At 41.9% G+C, this 25,414-nt stretch overlaps 1 protein-coding gene across 1 annotated transcript; it reads left to right on the plus strand.

Annotated features, from left to right (window-relative positions):
- The first annotated feature begins 36 nt into the window (after nucleotides 1-36).
- Nucleotides 37-21,539, plus strand: LOC134660123 (zinc finger protein 813-like). Its single transcript, XM_063515827.1, has 15 exons — nucleotides 37-389; nucleotides 1,212-1,386; nucleotides 1,758-1,796; nucleotides 1,890-1,982; nucleotides 6,506-6,640; nucleotides 7,420-7,856; nucleotides 8,431-8,647; nucleotides 10,017-10,147; nucleotides 10,988-11,062; nucleotides 12,557-12,695; nucleotides 13,394-13,503; nucleotides 15,182-15,320; nucleotides 16,382-16,513; nucleotides 18,020-18,220; nucleotides 21,332-21,539. Exons 1-15 carry the CDS (start codon nucleotides 316-318, stop codon nucleotides 21,509-21,511), a joined length of 2,277 nt encoding a protein of 758 aa, XP_063371897.1. The 5' UTR covers nucleotides 37-315; the 3' UTR covers nucleotides 21,512-21,539.
- The last annotated feature ends 3,875 nt before the right edge of the window (nucleotides 21,540-25,414 follow it).

The following is a 25,414-nucleotide window of genomic DNA, read 5'->3' on the forward strand; positions in this document are numbered from 1 at the left end:
TTCTTGCATTGACTAGCTAGACGCTGAATTAGTAAAAAAAAAAATCAAAAGGAAAATGGCGAATGCGTCAAGGACATTTTTGACGTTTGGATTATTTAGTTGTAAATTCTAAATAAACTCCGCTTTCTACAAAAACATGAATATAAACCTAACGATATCGTGTCACGAAAATGCCTTAGAAAGAATATAAGCATTGCAATTGATTCAAGCTGACGCAGAAATGTCTAATTGGATTTAAAGTGTTCTATTTACAAGATGTCGTTGAATTCGATCTTTGCGTTAAATAAGATATTATAAGTGAAAAACCTCATAGAAATGCGGTGCAGTGTGCAAAACTGTTGCAACGATACGAAACGAACAACCAAAAGCCATGGGATTACATTTCACTTGTATGTATTACAGTTTTTTTTGGTTTGTTTGTTGTTAATGTTATCATATGTTATTAAGATTTAATTGAATTATTTTAATATTGTTTTGTGAATAATGTACTTGATTCAGTTGGTGATAACATGTAGTTGTTAGCTCCAGGATTAAGGGTCAAAAAGCTTGGCATCTGAAGCATTGTTTTAATGTTAATACTACACTACAATTAAAACCAGAGGCTGTCCAAATAATTGATTTTATCCTTATACATACATACATACATACATACATCACTGGCTCAGTGACCCAAAAAGGATCTTGGCCTCTGACACGAGAGCGCCACTCTGCCCTATTCTGTGCCACTTCGCGCCAGTTGGGTATTCCGAGGGTGGACAGGTCTTTTTGGTTTTCGTCACTCCAGCGGTATCTGGGGCGCCCGATTTTATCCTTATAAGTTTATGAAATCAATTTTGAACAACGCTTGAAAAGCTGTAACCACTTACAGATACAGCCTAAACTCCCTATAACTTGTTATAAAGAGTACCTACACCGTGTTTAGAATTTTTGTTTTTGCTGCTGGGTCAATCAACTATTTCTTGTTGTTATTCTGTCCCATCAGCGAGGAGAGAATAGTAGCATAGATAGTTAGAAGAACTGCTGTACCATGTTCTATTAACATGCTCAGTAGATGTCTTATAACTACCATAAAATGCAAGTTTGGTTCATTTAAATACAAAAAACCTAGAATTTTAAGAGTGACTCAGGAGACCATAACTATAGCAATGTGTGACAAGAAAAAGTTGAATATCCCTGCTATGTCCAATACTGATAGAATGATGTAACACTAGGTTTCCCAAAGAGCCAAATCTCCGGAGTGCCTGGATGGAGGCACTAGGCATGTCAGACTGGGAGCCGAAGGACCGCAGCACGATATGCTCGGAGCACTTCCGGAATGATGACTTTTATGAGACCAGGTGTGGGTTACGGAAGATCAAGAATGGAGCTGTGCCTGTGTCTGCTCAGGTTTGTAAGAAATTTCAAGAATGAGTCAACATTTAGACAATAATAGAATAGCAAATAAAATTAATAAAAAGTTTGCCATACAAATTACATACATACAAATGTATGTTTTTGTATATTATAAATTTTTGATAAAAATTACATACATACAAATGTATGTTTTTGTATTTAATAGTATGTAAATATTCTTTATTGCACGAATAATTATACACTAGGCACAAATTAAAAAATATATAATTCGCTTAATTTTTGTGATGCTAGATCGGAACACAGACCAACTTATCCAAGTCTACTTTGGTATAACCACAGTGTGCCCTCTTTGAACATGCAGTATTTTTGTGTTATGATGACTTTTATTGGATTCCATATTCCAGGATTTGGCCAATGATCTGGACGCACCAGCTGCTTTAAGGGTAAGATATCTTTTTTTTTACATTACACAATGCAATAAGTCACAAAGGTATACTACTAAAAGGCGAATTCATTCTTATATCTTCTACTTGCAGGTGTGCAGGATATGCCTGGCAACGGACTGCAAGATGTACAACATACGGGATCACAAGCTGGAGCAGGCCTTCACAGAAGTCAGTGGGATGACAGTAAGAAAGACTTATTATCCATATTTTTTCAGTATTATCTGGAGTATAGGGTATTTTTCTACAAGTCAAATCAGTTTATTTTTAGAACTGTGAAAACGATTTGCTAATATGGAATTTATATGAAACATTGACGTGACGTCATTGTTGACGTCACGGTCAACTCACCTACTCTTTATATTTCTATCCGATTTATTAAATAGCACTTGGGCTCAAAAATAACTGCTATAAGATAGGATAGTCTACCTACAATAGTCTTCATACGAAAAAGTAGTGGTACCAAGGTGTGAAGTATAGATGGCGCAGCATGACTCTTAACATTATGTGGTAACTCTGGTCATAGAGAAATATAGTAAGACAAGAGTGCTCACTCCATACATCAGTTCAGACTATTAATTTCAGTGTCTACATCTAGCATCGAGTAGCGGAACTATCTATACTGCTACTTGACAACAGATGTAGCACCGACCGGAAAGTCTTATCTCAACAGCATAAGACTTTCCGGTCGGTGGTACATCTATTGTCAAGTAGCAGTACTGATAGTTCCGCTACTCGATGCTAGATGCTAATAGTCTTTTTGGTACTAAAACTGATGTATGGAGTGAGCACTCTATGTATTTTTTTCTCTATGCTCTGGTTGTCTGAAGACTCTGAAGATAATGTTTGGCAGTGCCACAACCTCAACACATATGGATTATTTTATTTTGTCACTTTTTTTTTTTTTTTTTTTTTTTTTTATTAAAAATGGGCTTACTCATGGCCACAGACTAGCCGGGGCGAAGACGTGGCCTACGATGGAGCGAGTCTGCCCAGAAGGTGCCTGTTCACCCTTGATTTGAAGGTTGCCGGGTTATATGAGCTCGGAAATATAGACGCCGGCAAGGAATTCCATTCCTTGGCAGTGCGCATAAGGAAAGAGGAAGCAAAGCGCTTCGTGCGGATTCGTGGAATATCTACCAGGTAAGGATGGAAACCGGCCGTGCGTCTAAAAGTCCGATGGTAGAATGGGGACGGTGGAATAAGCTCGTGTAGCTCTTGAGCACACTCCCCGAAGTGCAATCTGTAGAACACCGACAGACTGGCGACTTTCCGCCGATGGGCCAAAGACTGAAGCTTACCCGTTAGCTTCTTGTCACCAATCATCCTCCTGGCTCTGCGCTCCACTGAGTCTAAAGCAGCGAGTTGGTATTTAGCTGAGCCGTCCCACAGGTGGCTGCAATACTCCATACACGATCGGACTTGAGCTTTATAAAGTGTTAGAAGCTGTCCAGGTGTGAAGTATCGCTTCACCTTATTTAGGACGCCCAGCTTTCTGGCCGCAGTCTGTGCTTTAGACTCAATGAAGGTGCCGAAGTTGAGGACTGAACTCAACTCCACGCCGAGGAGTTCCAGGCTGTCAGTAATAGGTACAGATGCACCCCGGAAAGAAGGAGTCAGTTCGAATGGACTCCGTTTTGCGGAAAACAGACACGCCTGCGTTTTTGAGGCATTGAACGCGACCAGATTGTCGTCCCCCCACTGGGAAACGAGACTAAGGGTCAGGTTCATCCGCTCAACCATGGCCTCTCTCTCTGAACGTATCTTGTCCCTGCTGTCCCCTGAACTAGCCAAATATCTCTCAACAACCGTACTGTCGTCTGCATAACCTACAATGCTGGGTTGCAGCATGTCGTTAATGTGGAGCAGGAAGAGGGTTGCGGAGAGAACAGACCCCTGAGGAACACCGGCGTCAATGGCCATGAGGTCCGAAGAGCAGCCATCAATGACTACTCTGATCGACCGTTCACTCAGGAAGTCAGAAAGCCAGCTACAAAAGTCAGCAGGGATGCCGTATGCAGGAAGCTTGCTAAGGAGACTTGCGTGCCAAACCCTGTCAAAGGCCTTCGAGATGTCCAGTGAAACAGCAAGCGCTTCACCGTTCCTTTCGATGGCCTCGCCGCAGCAGTGTGTGACATACGCTAAAAGATCTCCAGTAGACCGACCCCGGCGAAAGCCATATTGACGGTCACTGAGCAGATCTTTTTCTTCGAGGTATGTCAGCAACTTGCCATTAAGTACCCTTTCCATGACTTTACAGAGCATGGAGGTAATGGCGATTGGTCGGTAATTGCAAGGATCAGCACGACTACCCTTCTTGGGTACTGGCTGCACGTTTGCAAGCTTCCAGGATTTCGGCACTGTTCTAGTTTGGAGAGAGAGGCGGTACAGGCGTGTCAGTACAGGAGACAACTCAGGCGCACACTGCTTTAGTACACGTGCAGATATACCGTCTGGCCCATTAGCCTTATTCACGTCAAGATTCTGCAAAGTTCGGCGTACCTCTTTTTGATGTATAGCAATTCCTTGCATAGAGGAACTGCATTGAGGTAGCGTAGGTGGAAGTTTTGAGCCTGCGTCTAGACGTGAATTGCTCGCAAACAGAGAAGCAAACAAGTTTGCTTTCTCCGTTGCGGAGTGGGCCAACGTACCATCAGGTTTCTGCAGAGGTGGCAGTGTGGGTCGGCAGAAGTTGGATTCGACCGCTTTCGACAGGGACCAGAACCGTTTACTACCAGGAGGGTAGGAGGCGAGTTTGGCCCCTATACGACTGACGTGGTCGAATCGAGCCTTTCGAAGCACCCGTTTGCAGGACTTGGCAGCTGAGTTAAAGGCTTTCTTCTTCGCGCGAACCCCCCGTGCTCCAGCTTTAGTCTCGCGGGCCAGTGCCCAAGCCTGGTACGCAGACTGCTTAAGGGCCTCGGCCCGAGCACACTCTGAATCGTACCATGCTTGGGCCCTGTGATCAAGTGATAGGTCGGAGAACGGAATAAAATATTCCATTCCCCGCCGAATCACATCCGCAACAGCCTCAGCAGAACACGAGGGGTCACCCGAAGAAAAACAGACCTGCTGCCAGGGGAAAGACGCAAAGAAATGCCGCATCTCATCCCAGTCCGCTGACTCGTATCGCCATACTCTCCTCGTGCCCCTAGGGCAGAGATCGGGAGGAGAGTGGATCGACACGGATTTCACCAGACAGTGGTCGGATGATCCCAGCGGAGCTGAGACCGAAACCGAGTGCCTGTCTGGGTCAGTTGTCAGCAGAAGGTCTAGGCAATTGGGTGTATGGTCAGTAACATCCGGTATACGCGTCGCAACATTTACCAGCTGGGTAAGGTTTAGGGATACAGCAAATTTCTGCGCGCTTCCCTTCCAGCGTGGCAAGTTTTCTCATACGGGAACAGCCACTCCTCGTGGTGGGCGTTAAAGTCCCCGAGAAATACGAGTTGAGCCGCAGGGTACCGTTGTTGGGCTTTATCTGCCATCTCAGTAAGGTGGTCAAAGAGCCTAGTTGTCTCCTGGTTTCCGCTGTGCGATCGGTAGACACAGGCATACAGAGTTTTCTCTGAGCCCGTGTCAACCATAATCCACAAAGTGGAGAACCCGGCAGCCTCAAAGCAACGGAGACGCTTGCAGCAAATGTCGTCGCGGACGTACACACAGACCCCAGCACGCGCTCTGAACTTTTGTTCCAGTGAGTAGCCTGGGTAGTTGAGGTACGCCGCGTCCGCTGGAGTTTTGATTTGCGTCTCCGTCAAAAAGAATAGGTGCGGTTTTTCGGTTTCGAGATGGTGGTGGACCGGATCGATATTTGAGTGCAACCCCCTGATGTTGGTGAGGTGCACTTTCAATGGAAGGAAGTGCCGCCGGTATTTAATCCTATTCTTTATTCTTTTTACTTTCATGTTTGTGGGGTGTGGGATGGGTGAAGAATGGCTGTCGAGGTGTTGCGTTTACCAATTGGATCACTTGAGCTAATCCGGACAATGAGGAGCTCACTTGGAGACTGCGGGGACGCCCGAGCCCCCCTGAAATAGCCCACCGGGTCCTCCCGTCCAGTCGCCAACTGGCACGGTGGAGCTATTCCAGGATTTTTCGCTAGGTGGCGGGGCAGCCTCTCGCACGTGGCTGTCGTACAATTGGGCCCCCAACTTCCTGCGGTCGGCCACCGGCAAGACCGTGCCTCGGATCCCGCTACCCTCCAGCCTGAGCTACTCGGCCCGACGTCACTCAAGGATCCAAAAACCGGTACTAAGCAACACAACTGACAACCAATCATCCACCAAAGGCTCTGGTACTCCCGCACACAGACGGAACGCAGCTAGGCTACTTGGCGCCTGACTCCGGCGGGAGGGTGGTAGCAAACCAGGCGGCCCCTTCCGGGACCTACCACCGCTGGTTTGGACGTAGTTTAAGGACATACCCGGGTCCAAAAACTTCATAGTCGCCCTAGAAAAAGGGATAAAGGCTGGACAAAGGTCTCACTCGAGCTATTTTGCTCGGCGCGTTTTTTGTAGGCGAGAGTGCAGTCTACTTCAATATATGTCTATAGCGTCGGCCACGTTACGCAATATACAATAGATGGCGCTGTTTTGCTTATACGTAAAAGGTTCAGTGGAAATGATATGGAAAGGCCTATCTTTACTTTGGAAATATTTGATACAGGAATTATTTGTGCTTAACGACCACAAAACATATGTTTACAGATGAGTGAGGAAGACAAATTGCCTCAGCGCGTCTGCTGGGAGTGCGGCCATCGACTGTTAACAGCTGCCAGGTTCCGGAGCAAAGTTCTTAGAGCGCATGACCTCCTTACTGGTCTTCCTCACGCCAGTCCATATGTGAGTAAGCCGATAGATCAAATTCTGAACAAATCAATATTAAATAGGGAATATTACGCGAAACTGCGTAGGGAGCGCCACTCCCACAATAAGTCACAATCTGAGGGTCTACCACAAACGAGAGAGTCGAAATTTTGTTATCTAACCTCTCTATCGCTCTTGCATATTCAAGCGATGAAGAGGCAGATAGCTGAGTTTCGATTTCGCGTTTCCCGATAGGCACTTTGTAAACAAACCGCTTTGATGTATCAATGTCATATTTGATTGTCTGTGAAAACTTGTCAAAAAACAGCTTAAGGTACAGTATGTATAAGTTACTCTCTCTATGGTTTACTAAAGGCGCTAGTGCTGCACTCTGGCGGCAAAACATTGCAGTAATACTCCCTATTGTCTGTTTGTGGCCAAATGAATACATAATTTGGGACGCTGTTTCAGTTGGGTACCGTTAAAGACTCATTGCACATGATAGTATTATATTACTTATTGACACTCATTTGAGAACTAATAGTGACCCATTAGGGGATGAAAACCGGGATATACATTATCTTAATATACTTGAGTGCCGAATTTCATCAAAATGCAATCAGCCGTTTTTGTGTAATGGATGACCAAACATCCTCATTTTATTATTATCCCCTCGCCGCCCATAGGCCTATAAAAAGGCCTTCCTTCGTTATTTTGTCAAATCAATATGTCTTGGAAGTTTTTGATTGGTGGTAACTTTAGCAGTTAATAAATAGTAAGATACTTTAATACAGTTCTCTTTATTGTCTTTTCAGATCACAATACGCGATATCCGGTCAATAAACCGACGGCAAAACCAACTAAGATCTCACCTGACATACAAATATTATGATCCTAACGATTACCACATACACATAAATGATGATGAAATCATCGTCAAATCAGAAATCAAAGATACTGAAGATCTAGAACAAAAAGTACCGCCTATCGCTGAAGTAGAACTTGTAAAAGATGAAAAAAACAATACGGAATTATTTTATCAAGAATTTGATAATTATGATGATAATTTTGAATATAATAATGATGCAAGTTATGTGGAAGGTAACCAAGTGAATGAAGATAGTGACGATAAAGTGTTAAGTGAAGTGTATGTGAAGAAGAAGCGGAAAGTGAAGAAGGTTAAAGTGAAGAAGAAAGAGAAAGTAGTGAGGAAGAAAGAGGAGGAGGATAATCCAGTGACTACTATGGATAAGTGAGTATCATATTTCAGTCTGTGTATTAAAGGGCTTGTGCACAAATCACGCGAGGTTCGTTAGGGGCGGGGATCACGAAAAAATCACGAAAGATCACGTTCGAGGAGGGGGGGGGGGGGTATAAGAAGACCTCACGTGTATTTTTCTACAGTGAACGAAACTAAGAAAATATACCTACCACATCATGATTAGATACTTCTTCTCGGTCTCGTTAAACATAAATCTCACTCCGCATTTCAAAATAGCTCACTATTATCTTATTTTACGAAATTTTGTAGCGCGTAACTTAAAATTAGGTCGAATGAAGAAAAATCGAAAAAATACACGTGAGGTTATATGGGGGAGGGGGGGTAGCCAAAAACTGACCTAATATCACCAAGGGGGATTTCAAAAAGTAGCCGAAAACACCTCGCGTGATTTGTGCACAACCCCCTATTAGTAGTAGAACAAGACATTGAAAATACTTTGTATTTTTACAATTAGTGACTTATTAGGTAGAGAAAATTGAACAGATTTTACAAGTTATATTAATAGAGGGGGCTATAATATTAAAACTGTCAAAATCCTCCACAGATACAAAAACTCTGACGTCAAACGGCGCAAGACCACCGACGGGCTCGACGAGTCCCTCTTCACGATCACTACGCTCAGCTACGACGAGCAAATAGCCGAGATACAGAAACGACAGGAGAGCACCAACTACAAGAGCGCGCCGTACAAGTGCGCCGTGTGCTATAGAGGGTTCCTCGTACGGGACAGATATGATGCGCACGTCGTGAGGCATAGTGAGGTGAGTCACATTTGAGTGAGGTACAATGAGGTGCCTGACATTTGAGTGAGGTACCTCGCATTTGAGTGAGGCACAGTAAAGTATGTCATGTATGACTGAGGTATGACACATTTGTATGAGTCACAGTGAGTTAAGTCACAGACGGCTTCGACGAATCTCTTCACGATCACTACGCTCAGCTACGACGAGCAAATAGCCGAGATACAGAAACGGCAGGAGAGCACCAACTACAAGAGCGCGCCGTACAAGTGCGCCGTGTGCTATAGAGGGTTCCTCGTGCGGGACAGATATGATGCGCACGTCGTGAGGCATAGTGAGGTGAGTCACATTTGAGTGAGGTACAATGAGGTGCCTGACATTTGAGTGAGGTACCTCGCATTTGAGTGAGGCACAGTAAAGTATGTCATGTATGACTGAGGTATGACACATTTGTATGAGTCACAGTGAGTTAAGTCACAGACGGCTTCGACGAATCTCTTCACGATCACTACGCTCAGCTACGACGAGCAAATAGCCGAGATACAGAAACGGCAGGAGAGCACCAACTACAAGAGCGCGCCGTACAAGTGCGCCGTGTGCTATAGAGGGTTCCTCGTGCGGGACAGATATGATGCGCACGTCGTGAGGCATAGTGAGGTGAGTCACATTTGAGTGAGGTACAATGAGGTACCTCACATTTGAGTGAGATACCTCGCATTTGAGTAAGGCACAGTAAAGTATGTCATGTATGACTGAGGTATGACACATTTGTATGAGTCACAGTGAGGTAAGTCACAGACGGCTTCGACGAATCTCATCACGATCACTACGCTCAGCTATGACGAGCAAATTGCCGAGATACAGAAACGGCAGGAGAGCACCAACTACAAGAGCGCGCCGTACAAGTGCGCCGTGTGCTATAGAGGCTTCCTTGTAAGGGACAGATATGATGCGCACGTCGTGAGGCATAGTGAGGTGAGTCGTATTTGAGTGAGGTAAGTCACATCACTCAGATGTGAGGTGCCTTACATTCGAGTGAGGTGCCGCTCATTTGCGTGAGATGCCTCACATTTGAGTGAGGTGCCTCATATATTGATTCAAACTAAAAGTGTATTAATAGTGTATTTTTACTCATACTTGTATGCCATAAATAAATGTAAGTTTTACGCGATTAAGTCCCGTGTCATATATAAACTTATGAGGTACATAACTCATATTTGAGTGAGGTGTATCACATTTGAGTAGGGTGCTTCATATTTGAGTGAGGTGGATCACATTTGAGTGAGGGGCCCCACATTTCAGTGAGTTGAGGCACAGTGAAGTAGAACTTTTCACGTCAGGATTCCTTTGTCTGTTCTATTAGCCCACAATCTAATTGCCTTCATTTCAGCAATCCGGAGCGTACGAGTGTTTCATATGCAAGAGTCGGTTGAAGAGCGCGCGAGCGCTGCGAAAACACCTCACAGCGCAACACACGGAGAAGTTCAGTTGTAAGGGCTGTCCGTTCGTCACCAGGAACAGGTATAGTTGGTCAGACCAATTCGTCAGTCAGTAAGAACCTGGAAAACTACTCATACTTTTCTTTTGGGTGCTAGTACTAGAGTAAGACAAAGATAGTATGATTCTCTATGTCTATGTTTGAAATGAGACAGGCCTTTGACAAACTATAATTACATTGACAAGGTAGCGTACTCTATCTTCTTACTGAATAATTAAATATGGGAAGTTATCAAATCAAGCATATTCCCGCGCCTTCAGTGCAAAATCAGTAAGGGTCCATTTAACACATTCAGTGCTGCCGAAAACCCGACTATCGGGTATTTTATGGTTTCGTTCCCAGGCCGGACGACCCGACAGTCGGGATCGTGGTACTACAGCTTTATATGACGAAATTTTTGTGGCCTGGCGCGGATGTCTTGTTTGGCTGGGTGGCAATGAATGTGTTAACGGAGATGGATTTGTTATGATGTCACAGAATGTTTTCTCATACTAACTTCATGCCAACGAATAGTCGTGTCGTTCCTTTATTCAAGCAGAGGGGCGTGGCTCACTCCGCGATTTCGTCGCTTTGCTACAGGTAGCTAAAAGTACATCCGTTCCACACCAATTTTGGGGAAAGCCATAAGCCGCGCGTGGCGCTGTCGCCACCTTGCGGCCATATCTGTGCTGATCGTAACAGACGCGTTTTGTTAGAGAGTGAGTCTTCTGTACTTAGTACTATTATTTATTCTGTGGCAGAGGGGCTACCGCGAAAACCGAATTTCGCAAATTGCGGGGATCGTTCTCTTTTTCCCCAATGAAGGCGTAATTAGAGTGACAGAGAAATAGCCTATTCTCATATTTGACTCGTTTTGTTTCTAGGGGCGTCGCCCGAGAGCATGAAAAATGGCACGCTGGCACTAAGTACCAGTGCCCGCACTGTCCGAGCGAATTCGAGTGAGTGTTCTTCTTTATAATCGGTCCCGTAAAGTAGCCGTCATTAGAACTTGCAAACTATGTAAACAAACCGCCATACAGAACTTGTCTCTGAATGATGAATTTACTAGTGATGGGCAGGACTCTTACTTACTACTTTACTAATGTCAAACCATATCGAATAAAAATACCAAAATTAAAAAAACAAGTAGTTACTTATTTTTAATTTGTTTAATCACGATCAGAAGACAAATTGGTACTTAAGAATGATGTATTGATGTATTTTACAACCGCGGCGGTAGGTACAGAGCGTGAGTTGGGTAGTGTGTAGCGGGTTTATATTACAAACTTTAGTCACAACGCTACCCATCATAGACAATTGTAGAATTTAAAAGAAACAAAAACGTCATTCCATCAGGTCCTAATAACCTAACTTATGAAACCATTTTAAACTTTTAATTAAATATCCAAGATACAGTTATATATTTATGTATTTTACGGAACGGACCGTTTCAATAGTATATATGTGTATAGTGTGAATTGTGTTTGATGGGGTAGTGTGAAAATTCAAGGAGAAACAGTCTCAAAACAAAGTTACATTGTTTGTTTACATAGTTTGCAAGTTCTAATGACGGCAACTTTAGTATTAGTGTATAGTTTCTGATTTTTCCCCCTTCTGACCTATTTGAATAAAACATAACTTATTTTTCTTCTCATGGGCGGAAATATTGTAGACTTTAAAATAAGTCCGAGCGCTTTAGCAAGACCATTGCCGGTGCGGTTTTTCATACATATTCACTCCAGGGGCCCGTTTCTCAAAAGCTTAGATTTAGATTTGGTTGGTGGACAATGGTTCTTATGCTATTATTATTAGGTGACACATGATTAACTACATAATAGCTACATAGTGTAACTTGTAATACAAGTGTAAGTCCCTTTCTAACAATAGCTGTCAAAAAGTGACATCCGCTTGTATTACAAGTTACAAGCTTTTGAAAAACCCTAAAAATCAAAAGTCCTTATTGCACATGAAGCATAGAAGGCCCTTCTCTGATGGAAAGCCACAATTTTCTACCAATAGTTCGTTTTTTTAGCATTAGAAAGAACTTGAAAGAAGGTAAGCGATTTTGACATGTCTTTTAATTGAAAAACACTTTTTAAAAATCAATAACTATTACTTATGAAAGCAGAAGACTATAAAAGATCGTATTAGATTCACAATTGTTACATATTTACCGTAACTTATTTTTAAAATGTGTTTTGCAATAAAAGACACATCAAGATTGTTTACCAAATTTCTAATGCTAAAAAAAACGAAGTATATTATTTATTTATTTATTTTAAACTTTATTGCACAATATTACAAATAAAGTACAAATGGCGGACTTAATGCCTAAAGGCATTCTCTACCAGTCAACCACCAGGCTAAACAGATAGTATAGTAGATTTTTAAATTACCATGCTTAAAGGACACCATTTAAACACGATTAAAGTCACGATTTGTATTCGTTGCAGTAAGCTGACTACATACATGGGCCACATAAGGATAAAGCACGTGTCTGACTTCGTGTGCGAGCTGTGCGGGTACACGTTCGTCAGCAAGAAGGGCATCGACGTTCATAAGAAAAAGAAACACCGGCTGCAGGACAAGACGGTCGGTTTGAGAGCACACTACATATCGCCGCTATACTTACTCAACCTCATATCTGCAACACCCATTTGATGACAAAAACACCCGTATTCCGAATGAAAGAAAAGCGACATTTCCATCAAATGATTGTTGCAGATATGAGGTTGAGTAAGTATAGCGACGATATGTCGTGCATAATTGTTTTCAATCGTATTTCCTCGGAAACGTTCGTTTTTGTCATGCTACTTCAGTTAACCTCGGTAATTTTTGTACCGTGTTAAATGCCTCCCCCAAAACACCGTCCTTGTAAAATGAATTCAGTTCTTTGGAATGAAACTTTCTTTATATATGAAACTTTATTTTTCTTTCTTTCTTTAAAATGTTGTAATGAAAAATCCTGGTCACGGCACCAAATTGTTAAAAAGTAAAAATCATCTACCTACTCAAAGGTAAGCTGGATAAGATCCCTTATAGAGATAAGTTCGCCTTTGTATCTCAAAAGCTGTAACTTGTATAGTCACTATATAGTATAAAACAAAGTCGCTTCCCGCTGTTTGTCCCTATGTATGCTTAGATCGCAACGGATTTTGATGCGGTTTTTTTTAAATAGATAGAGTGATTCAAGAGGAAGCTTTGTGTATAATGTGTTAACCCGTGCGAAGCCGGGGCGGGTCGCTAGTATACAATAAAGTGACTAATACTAAAAAGTACATTAATTGCAGGTAGAATTAGAAGGCCCGTACTGCGAGACGTGCGAAGTTCGTTTCGTGTCAGAGGAGGCCCACGCGCGACATCTCAAGCTGTCGTCGCGACATAGCAGCGATAGCGACCCGTAAGTTTACACACAAGGTCCATCCGTCTTCTGTCTCTTTCTGACATTGTATGCAATCTAGAAGAATACCGTCTAAAATTATTAAATAAAAATAAGTTTTTGGCAAAAATTAAATTTTTGGTACAAGCTTTTATTGCTGACTGTACTTTTCTTACGACAGACAACTAATACTCATCGAGACAATTCTAAAAACCCCTAACACAATTAGGTTGCGTTGATTCATCACAGAGTTCCTATGGCCACCTCCTGTCTCCATCATCAGATCAGTTCGACAGTACCATATTATTGTATTGTCATCAGAACTATATACAGCTGCCAATTTTCATGACGCTACGATCCTTGGAAGATGGTTAAATTAGTTACCTTAGATTCCATTACATAGTTACATAGTTACAGGTCGACCTGATAAAAGCTTGTTAAAAATGAAAAAACCCCTACGCTAATCACAAGATTTTAAACCTCCACCACAAGGAAACTCGCTTTCATTCACGTTAAAAACTGCATTGAAATTGGTCCATCCGATTGGAAGCTACGACGCCATAGACAGACATTGGCGTCAAACGTATTACAAGTGCGAGTTTGACTTGCCCACCGAGGGTTCCGTACTTTTGAGTATTTGTTGTATTGCGGCAACAGAAATACATCAGCTATGAAAATTTTAACTGTCTAGCTATCACGGTTCATGAGATACAGCCTGTTAACAGACAGACGGACAGTGGAGTCTTAGTAATAGGTCCCGTTTTTACCCTTTGGGTACGGAACCCTAAAAATTTGCTCTCACCGACGTTCGTGTGTGTGAGTGTACATTAACTAATTGTGGATTAATCAACTTTTTCTTGTCACACGTTGCTATGGTTACGGTCTCCTGAGTCACTCTTAAAATTCTAGATTTTTCGTATTTAAATGAACCAAACTTGCATTGTATGGTAGTTATAAGACCTTTCCATAATGGGACATCTACTTATTATTATGTCGTATGGCTTTATTCCTGAATAAACAATTACACTTAATTTACAATTTACACAGAAATGAAATATTTACAATTTAATATCTAAATTGAGTAGCCAATCCCTTGCTTCCGGTGTGAGTGCCAACAAGTCCTGCATGCTTCCGGCAAATCGCCTTCTAGGACATTTTCCTATTATGTGAGGGATTGTTTGGGTTGGCTCCCCACAGTCACAGGCTGGTGTCGGCGAGATTCCCCATCTGTGAAGGTTCTGGTTACAGCGTCCTACGCGGATGCGGTTTATAGTGACCCAGATCTTGCGGTGGTCTTTGAATCCAGTCGGTAGTTTGGTGGGGTCTGTGCTGGGGTCACCGTCCTTCGCTTGCCACTGCTTTCTCCACTCCGCGGAGACATTGAATGGCTCTTGGCCTTGTAGCTGGTAGTCAAACCAAATGACATCTACTGGGCATGTTAGTAGAACATGGTACAGCAGGCCGCGTAGCCAAGATGCAGATCGCTTACGCTCCGTAGCGATCGAAACGCAACCGTCACTGTCGCACTAATATGGAAGAGTGATAGAGAGACACAAAGCGTTTCGTTGTCGAAGCGATAGCGATTGTCACCTTGGCTAGGCCGGCAGTTCTTCTCTAACAATCTATGCTACTATTGTCTCCTCGCTGACCGGACAGAATAACAACAAGAAATAGTTGATCCACCCTTGTAATCTTACAGCAATCGCATCCGTAACGACTCGCAGAGCATCAACGCGGAGAAGAACGGTCGAGTGGTGCGGAGAGTTGAGAGGAGACCTGTCATACACGCGCGCGACGGAGAGAGACAGGACACCGCCGGACCCGTCACCTGCGAACAGGTATAGTCCGTAGACTTGAAGCTGGCCCGAACGGCGAATCCTTTGTCTATTGTGTTAAGTAAAACCGCACTTGCCGTTCGGGGCCAGCTTCAAATCTACAGACTATAATTAGGGTTCCGTACCCAAAGGGTAAAAACGGGACCCTATTACTAAGACTCCGCTGTCCGTCCGTCCGTCCGTCCATCTGTCACCAGGCTGTATCTCACGAACCGTGATAGATAGCTAGACAGTTAAAATTTTCACAGATGATGTATTTTTGTTGCCGCTATAACAACAAATACTAAAAACAGAATAAAATAAAGATTTAAGTGGGGCTCCCATACAACAAACGTGATTTTTGACCGAAGTTAAGCAACGTCGGGCGGGGTCAGTACTTGGATGGGTGACCGTTTTTTTGCTTTTTTTTCTTGTTTTGCTCTATTTTTTGTTGATGGTGCGGAACCCTCCGTGCGCGAGTCCGACTCGCACGTGGCCGGTTTTTTATTTATAATATTGCATACAGAATGGCCAATCAACTTGTTCCAAATGTACCCTCGGCGACAGATTGACTGAAGATTGACCGAATCTCAGAATTCATAACGCGATGACGGAAAATTCGAAATGCCGGTGTATTATGTCAGTAAATAACTTTTACATCACCCTAGGCCCGTAAGTGGGATTTTCTTCCCGCTACGTGAGAAGAAAATCTCACTTCCTGGCCAAGGCAAGACGTAAAACTTTAGACAAACCACGGGCGGTAATTCGTAAAGCCCCAGATCGCATATTTATAGCCCGAACCGAAGGTGAGAAACACCTGCGATTTGGAGCATTTAGGAATTCACCTCTTAGGTATGTAATGTACTATTTCTTGTACGTCTCGTTGCCATGGTTAGATGGTTACGCCAAAATATTTTCAACTGAGTAAATAAATAAATAAATCCTTATGCAAAAATGTATATGTTTTAAACGATTTCCGTAATATGACATTTCCACCCTATGTCTGTACTACAATCAATAATTGATATATATTTAACTTATCTATGGTCGGCTTTCACCTAAACTAACTGACAACTTTTTTCCAGTGTGGCATCCAACTACGTGACTTGAGACTGTACGCCCAGCACTTCCGACGCGCGCACCCGGACAAGAATCGAACCAAATACCCCGCGATGAAAACACCCTGCATGTGCGAGCAGTGCGGACGCATCTTCCAGGTAAATAAATAATAATAAATAAATAAATAAATATTATAGGACATTATTACACAAATTGAATAAGCCCCACGGTAAGCTCAAGCATAGAGAAATATAGTAAGACAAGAGTGCTCACTCCATACATCAGTTCAGACTATTAATTTCAGTGTCTACATCTAGCATCGAGTAGCGGAACTATCAGTACTGCTACTTGACAATAGATGTAGCACCAACCGGAAAGTCTTATCTCAACAGCATAAGACTTTCCGGTCGGTGCTACATCTATTGTCAAGTAGCAGTACTGATAGTTCCGCTACTCGATGCTAGATGCTAATAGTCTTTTTGGTACTAAAACTGATGCATGGAATGAGCACTCTATGTATTTTTTCTCTATGGCTCAAGAAAGCTTGTGTTGTGGGTACTCAGACAATGATATATATAATATACAAATACTTAAATACATAGAAAATAACCATGACTCAGGAACAAATATCTGTGCTCATCACACAAATAAATGCCCTTACTGGGATTCGAACCCAGGACCGCGGCTTCACAGGCAGGGTCACTACCCACTAGGCCAGACCGGTCGTCAAAAAAGTTCTTAAAGGTTTTTTTCGCCAAAACATGCATTTTTTTCTTTTTTTAGGGTGCCGTACCTCTAAAGGAAAAAACGGAACCCTTATAGGATCACTCGTGTGTCTGTCCGTCCATCTGTCACAGCCTATTTTCTCCGAAACTACTGGACCAATTAAGTTGAAACTTTGTACACATATGGTCTGTAACCCAAAGACGGACGTGTAACGTAAATAAATGTATTTTAAATATGGAGGCCATTTTTGAAAATTAAAAAATAAAGTTTTTCAAACTATATCGTGTTACATATCAAATGAAAGAGCTCATTGTAAGAATCTCTAATATATATATATATATTAATTTTAGGATAAATCGTTTAGCAGTTATTCAAGAAAATAGGCAAAAAATTACCGTGCTCTTTTTGCCGTATTGTCTTATTTATAAAAATCCACTTACACACACACACACACACACACACACACATAAACTTTTTTGTTCCTATTTTCTTTCTTTGAATTTCTTAATTCCTCTAATTATTACATTACCTATAATATTAGTTTTTTCTTAACCTTTAGCTTACGAATTATGAATTCGGCTACCAGCTGTGACAGGCATAGCCTATAGTTCGTCTTTTTTTAGCATTAGAAATAAGGCAAACAATCTTGATGTGTCTTTTAATTGAAAAACACATTTTAAAAATAAGTTACGGTAAATATGTAACAATTATGAATCTAATACGATCTTTTATAGTCTTCTGCTTTCATAAGTAATAGTTATTGATTTTTAAAAAGTGTTTTTCAATTAAAAGACATGTCAAAATCGCTTACCTTCTTTCAAGTTCTTTCTAATGCTAAAAAAAACAAACTATAGTGTGGGGCCACAGGACATTGATAAGTGTTAATAAGGTTTTCTCTTTTAAATAAATATTATTCTTATTCTTTCTTACTTTTTCAGAGTATGGCCCTCCTAAAAGACCACATGTGGGTGCACACCGGTGAGAAACGTTTCAAGTGCGACCGCTGCGAGAAGAGCTTCACCCAGAAGACGAACCTGGTGTTCCACATGCGGGTCCACAGCGCCACGCGGCCCAGCTACGAGTGCCCCCTGTGCGGGAAGCACTTCGCCTTCTTCAATAACCGGCGGAGGCATATGTTTGTGAGTATTTTATGTCACACTTAAACACCCTGTATATTGCACCAAAACACTCTGTATATGTCACAAAAATACCCTGCATATGTCACCAAAACCCCTTGAAAAAGTACTAAAGCTCGCAGTCAGGCGTGGCTCGTTCAGCGATTTCGTCGCTTCGCTATGGTATGAGGGAGTATGGCCCTCCTAAAAGACCACATGTGGGTGCACACCGGTGAGAAACGTTTCAAGTGCGACCGCTGCGAGAAGAGCTTCACCCAGAAGACGAACCTGGTGTTCCACATGCGGGTCCACAGCGCCACGCGGCCCAGCTACGAGTGCCCCCTGTGCGGGAAGCACTTCGCCTTCTTCAATAACCGGCGGAGGCACATGTTTGTGAGTATTTTATGTCACACTTAAACATCCTGTATATTTCACCGAAACACTCTGTATATGTCACAAAAATACCCTGCATATGTCACCAAAACCCCTTGAAAAAGTACTAAAGCTCGCAGTCAGGCGTGGCTCGTTCAGCGATTTCGTCGCTTCGCTATGGTATGAGGGAGTATGGCCCTCCTAAAAGACCACATGTGGGTGCACACCGGTGAGAAACGTTTCAAGTGCGATCGCTGCGAGAAGAGCTTCACCCAGAAGACGAACCTGGTGTTCCACATGCGGGTCCACAGCGCCACGCGGCCCAGCTACGAGTGCCCTCTGTGCGGGAAGCACTTCGCCTTCTTCAATAACCGGCGGAGGCACATGTTTGTGAGTACTTTATGTCACACTTAAACACCCTGTATATTTTACCGAAACACTCTAAAATACCCTGCATATGTCACCAAACCCTCTTGAAAAAGTACTAAAGCTCGCAGTCAGGCGTGGCTCACTCAGCGATTTCGTCGCTTCGCTATTGTATGAGGAGTATGAGCACAGGGCGGACACGCCATACATCAAAAATGATTTGCGTTTATATGTGTGCGCGGCACGTCTGTACACGCGTCATTGAGTTTCTGACGGAATCCTGACATGCTCTCAGTAGAGCGACTTACGCACACATTCATGTCGCGGCCAATCGCGGGCGAGGTAATCCGAGTCGGGGCGGGGCAGTGCGTGTCCGTTCTGTATGATAATACTATTACTTATTCTGTGGTATGAGGGAGTATGGCCCTCCTAAAAGACCACATGTGGGTGCACACCGGTGAGAAACGTTTCAAGTGCGACGCTGCGAGAAGAGCTTCACCCAGAAGACGAACCTGGTGTTCCACATGAGGGTCCACAGCGCCACGCGGCCCAGCTACGAGTGCCCCCTGTGCGGGAAGCACTTCACCTTCTTCAATAACCGGCGGAGGCACATGTTTGTGAGTATTTTATGTCACACTTAAACACCCTGTATATTGCACCGAAACACTCTGTATATGTCACAAAAATACTCTGCATATGTCACCAAAACCCCCTTGTAAAAGTACTAATATTTTATGTCACACTTAAACACCCTGTATATTTCACCGAAACACTCTGTATATGTCACAAAAATGCCCTGCATATGTCACCAAAACCCCCTTGTAAAAGTACTAATATTTTATGTCACACTTAAACACCCTGTATATTGCACCGAAACACTCTGTATATGTCACAAAAATACACCACGCGGCCCAGCTACGAGTGCCCCCTGTGCGGGAAGCACTTCGCCTTCTTCAATAACCGGCGGAGGCATATGTTTGTGAGTATTTTTGTTAGGAATGAAATCCCGTGAAGGACAAAAGAAACTAAATCTTTTTGCGCGCTGGTAATCGGTCTTTAGGTCCTTTTGTTCAGTGGGATTGGAGAGCGCTTCACTGAGTGAAACGGAAAACGGACGGAACGAAACGGTTCAAAACGGTTCAAAATGTCGCTGGCACAAGTGCGAACGAAACATAGAACGACGTACTAAGAAGATATGTGCACATGTGTCACGCCAAAGCCCGAAAAGTATGATGGAAAATCGAATATTTTTCTATATATATTTTTTTTTATTGAATGTCGAACCTATTCATTCTCGGCTCCCAATCCCAAGTTCAACGACCGAACTGAACTAAAGGAACTAGAGTCTGGCTAATGAAAGTTGAGCCTGAGATTTATTTAAAACTTTTTATATGGCAACTTTTTTCCTATCAAATAAGCTGTCAGTTTCAAGCTGTCATTTAATTTCATAGTAATTTTATTGCCAGGTGCGGTTTTTATTGAAATTCCCGTGTTATCTCAGGCTCAACTTTCATTAGCCAGACTCTAAAAGAGCGAACTAGTTCGTTTGACCGATTGACCGAGAGCGGAGCGCTCTCTGTAGTGAACGAGCAGACACAAGCCTAGAGTGAGTACTAAAATTCACCATATATAGGCCACTTAAACATCCTGTATATTTCACTGAAACACTATATGTCACCAAAACCCCTTGAAAAAGTACTAAAGCTCGCAGTCAGGCGTGGCTCACTCCGCGATTTCGTCGCTTCGCTAAAAGTACGTGCGGCCCACACCATTTTTAGTGTCTAGCCATAGTAGTTGTCGCGCACCGCTACGGAACGGACGCCTGCTCGCGCTTGCGCCACCTAGCGGTCATATCTGTTCGTAATAGAAGCGTTTTGTTCGAGAGAAAACCTTCTGTATCTAGTAGTATTACTCGTGTTTATTATGTGACAGAGTCACTAGTCAATATAAATATAGTTGGTCAAACCAATTTGTCAGTAAATAGGAAAAAAAACCATACTCATCCTTTTCTTTTGGATGCTAGTACTAGTGTAACGCAAAGATATTATGATTCTCTCTGTCTATGTTTGAAATGAGACAGTCCTTTGACATCATGAATCTAGTATTTTAACTGGATCAGGCATGAGGGGTGGGGGGAAATGACCGAACGGGATAGTCTTATGTATCTTTCAGTAGGAGTAGCAGCGAAAGCGCTATTATTGTTTATCCTTGTCACACTCTCACATTTTCTTTTATTCCCCACCATAAATTAGTATGGATTATGGCGGGCAACAAATAAATTCGACCAATCATAGTATCGCATTGCGTATGTTTTGTCCCTCACGGACGCAAGCGTATACCACATCTATTAGGATCCTACCATCTATGTTTGACACACTATATATTTTTTGTCCCCAGATCCACACCGGCCTAAAACCATACAAGTGCGAAACATGCGGCAAATGCTTCACCACCGCCGGCGAGCAGCGCGCGCACGTAGAGCACGTGCACCTGAAGAAGCCGTGGCCGAAACGTCAGAGGCACCGGGAGGCCGAGCCCGCGCCCTGGCAGAAATGTCTTGACCCTATGGAAGACTAGATTTTACTTAGATCTAGGTAAAACAAGCCGCAATAGGGTATTTGACTAGTCAAATCAGTGTCTTTTTTCGAACTATCAAAACGATTTTGCTTCTATGGAATTTATATGAGACACTAGCATGTGACGTCACAGTCAAATGAAATGACCTACTCTTTATAGTTTTATAAGAGTTTTATAATAGAAATAGTGTCTAAAATAACTGCTGTCTACGTTTCTCTATTAATCTTCTGGTGCTTTATTTCCTGCATGGTATAAAATACTTTATTTTAAATACAGTCAAATACCCTATTGGGAATATTACGCAAAACTGCGTAGTTTCGCCACTCCCACAATAAGTCACAATCTAAGAGTCTACCGCAAACGAGAGAGTCGAAATTTTGTTATCTATCCTCTCTATCACTCTTGCATATTCGAGCGATAAAGAGGCAGATAGCTGAGTTTCGATTTCGCGTTTCCCGGTAGGCTCTTTGTAAACAAACTGCCTTGATGTATCAATGTCATATTTTATTGTCTGTGAAAACTTGTCAATAAACAGTTTAAGGTACAGTATGTGTAAGTTACTCTATGGTTTACTAAAGGCGCTAGTGCTGCACTCTGGCGGCAAAACATTGCAGTAATACTCCCTATTGGTAGAAAGTGGCTTTGAACTTAAATATCCTGGTCAGGGCACCAAATTGTAAAATTACCTATTTTATTTATTTTTAAACTTTATTGCACATAAAAAAGAATACAACAGGCGGACTTAATGCCGCTATAGGCATTCTCTACCAGCCAACCTTAGGGCAAAATAGAAAAGCGTCAAGGTGGGTGCAGTGAGACAAACAGAAAAAACGTAACTTTTGAGTGAATATCTACATTTTAAATACTATATGTAGATAATTATGATTATTAATTTATAACAATTTTATTTAATTATATGAGTGATGAGTGTGAAATTAAATATGAATATTATGGATACGAATATGAATAATGGTGTATTGTAAATATTAATATCATACCTATAGTTTTAACTATAAATTATTTAAATTACTAATTACATATTCTATATCACAAATGGAATCATCACTATTTATTTAGATTGACTAATGAATGCAAGTTAGAAATTTTGTTTTAATGTTCTTATTAGGCTTTGTAGCATCAATTCTTTAGAATCAGAATCAGAATAAAGTATATTTTTTCTTCGTGATAAACTTAAAACTAAAATTACATACAAGAGTATAACTAAAAACTACAAATATTCAAAAACTTGGTAAGCGTTAAAGTTTACCACGAAATGGGCTCGCCTCAGCATAATACTGACCCGAAACACTCAACTCAACACTCTTTACAACTCTAGACTACATTTTCAGATAATGACAATATTGCAGCAATGTCAGATAATGTTCGGTTAGAGTTAGACCAAGACAAGTCTGCAACGATTTTGATAGCACACGCAGTACAAGTGTTATTTTACTAAATATACTTCTATGAAAATTCATCATCTTCCTCGCGTTGTCCCGGCATTTTGCCACGGCTCATGGGAGCCTGGGGTCCGCTTGGCAACTAATCCCAGTAATTGACGTGGGCACTAGTTTTTACGAAAGCGACTGCCATCTGACCTTCCAACCCAGAGGGTAAACTAGGCCCGTATTGGGATTAGTCCGGTTTCCTCACGATGTTTTCCTTCACCGAAAAGCGACTGGTAAATATCAAATGATATTTCGTACATAAGTTCCTAAAAACTCATTGGTACGAGCCGGGGTTCGAACCCGCGACCTCCGGATTGCAAGTCGCACGCTCTTACCGCTAGGCCACCAGCGCTTCATACTTCTATGAAAATATGACATATAAATAACACTTGCACTAGTTGCACTGCGTGTGCTATCAAAATCGTTGCAGACTTATTGAAGTGAAAACTTCTTTAGCGGCGCTGTGCACTTTTTGAGGTGTGGAAAAAATGTTAAACTCGAGACAGCATAAGACGATCACGTGACCGTAAGACGGACACGTGACCTGATCGAAAAACTGTTACAGTATGTAATGTCAATGAGTTTTTCTTTATTGATTTAAATGCCATCTAGTGAGTTTCGCTCTAACTGGTATTAATATAACTAGAGTACTAACAGTGATGTGCTTAGGGGTTTCGAGTAATTAACGCTAACGCTAGATGGCGTTAACCTCAATTATACATAGTGCATTTTGCAATAGTCATTGAGTTTTCACTTCTGTCGGCACTCCCTAAGTGCAACCCGTTGTTTTTCTTGGTCTAATTATCATGCATCAAGTCAACTCAAGTAAATAGCGCTGTACGGCGGTATATGTTTTGTGGCTACTAGAATTTTTATTATCAGTGTTACGGGACACTCATAGGGAAAAATCAGCTTTCATAGGTAGCAATTTTTTCTTCAATACTCTTTGTTATATTGTGAACAAATTATTAAATATCATTAGGATTGGTCGCCTATTAGTCGTAAGATTGAAATGTGTAGCAGCTAGAATAAAGCTAGATGTATGAAATTGTGTAGTATTTTATATATTAACTGAATACAATACATAAATTAGTTATGATGTCTTTGTATTTACCTTGTCCACTCTTGGCTGACCTGATAAAATTGAACGACGAATCTCTCAAAGAGTCTGTGCGGAAAGAGAAAGAGTCTTGGAATGTATGGCGTCCAATACATTCCACGACTCTGTCAAAGCTGACTTGCCCCTTTTTCTATGTCATTTGGCTCAAATGGTTGACATCGCGGGAATAAAATTCCATTTAAAAAAATTAGCTATGCTGGCGCGCCATCTGCTAAATACTTCGACCGGCCAACCCACGGAAGAAAGAATGAGCGCGCCGCGCTGGCCAACCCCATTTTAGACCAAAGGCTGCTATATTATATAGTTTGTCAAAGGACTGTCTCATTTCAAATGTAGAGAGAATCGTACTATCTTTGTCTTACACTAGTAATAGCACCCAAAAAAAAGGATGAGTATAGTTTTCCTGGTTCTTACTGACTGATAAATTGGTTTGACCAACTATATAATATAGAAAATTACTCGTTTTAAAAGGTAGCTTAAACAGTCTCATTGCTGTCAAACTGACAGCAGTGACAGTACTTAGCGGTCAGTCAAGGACTCGAAGTATGTTTATTTATGTATTTGTATTCCAAATGGTTTGAGAAAATTAAGTATAAATAACTGCAACATGTAACTTACATTATTAAGAAGAAGACACATTTTGAAGGGATAGAGAAGTACCTATATCTTATCATTCTTTAAGTCCACTCTTGAGCGACGTTTAGACTGCTAACTTTGGTAATCATTTTCTGCTAGTCTTCTACATAACAATGCCAGTAAGTATACATTTTTAGTCTTTTACGGACTACTTTAAGATAAGATAAGATAATCATTTATTGCATAATTATAGGTGTTACAGAAAGGTGGATTACATAATATGTATTTTCACTTCTCATGCTCAAAAAATGCACCTTTATGTCGTTCGTAGACGGCATAAAGTTGCTTATTATGTTCTAGAGCATAAAGTAAAATCATCTATTGCGACCCTTATTGACCTAGCAATAAAGACCAAAATCTGCCATACAAACTGCCAGCCTTGCCCGACCGGCGCGCTCCCGCCCGGCGTGCCTCGCGCCCCCGACCGGCCCGAATAAAATTTTCTTCGTATTGAATAAATACGGGAAAATAACCTAAAATATTGGATATTTTTGTATGTATATTTTCCTCGCAATCGAAGTGAAAAGCAAAGTGTACAACAAGGGCATAAATGTCAATTTTTACCCTTCGCTCAGACCAAAAAATTGCCTCGGGTAGAAATGGGTCATGCCCTTGTTGTACAATCTACTATTGAGTGGACTCACTATAATTTGCCTGTCAGGCGTACAATATTTGTTTACTTAAAATCTATATTAACTA

This window comes from Cydia amplana, chromosome 26 (genome assembly GCF_948474715.1).
Source record: "Cydia amplana chromosome 26, ilCydAmpl1.1, whole genome shotgun sequence".
Lineage (NCBI taxonomy): Eukaryota > Metazoa > Arthropoda > Insecta > Lepidoptera > Tortricidae > Cydia > Cydia amplana.

Excerpts from the sequence above, each read along its gene's own strand:
- LOC134660123 (XM_063515827.1), top strand. The coding sequence starts at position 316 with ATGCGGTGCAGTGTGCAAAACTGTTGCAACGATACGAAACGAACAACC. Across the intron at positions 390-1,211 it reads CATGGGATTACATTTCACTT|GTTTCCCAAAGAGCCAAATC; the intron begins GTATGTATTACA and ends ATGTAACACTAG. Across the intron at positions 6,641-7,419 it reads TTCCTCACGCCAGTCCATAT|ATCACAATACGCGATATCCG; the intron begins GTGAGTAAGCCG and ends TTGTCTTTTCAG.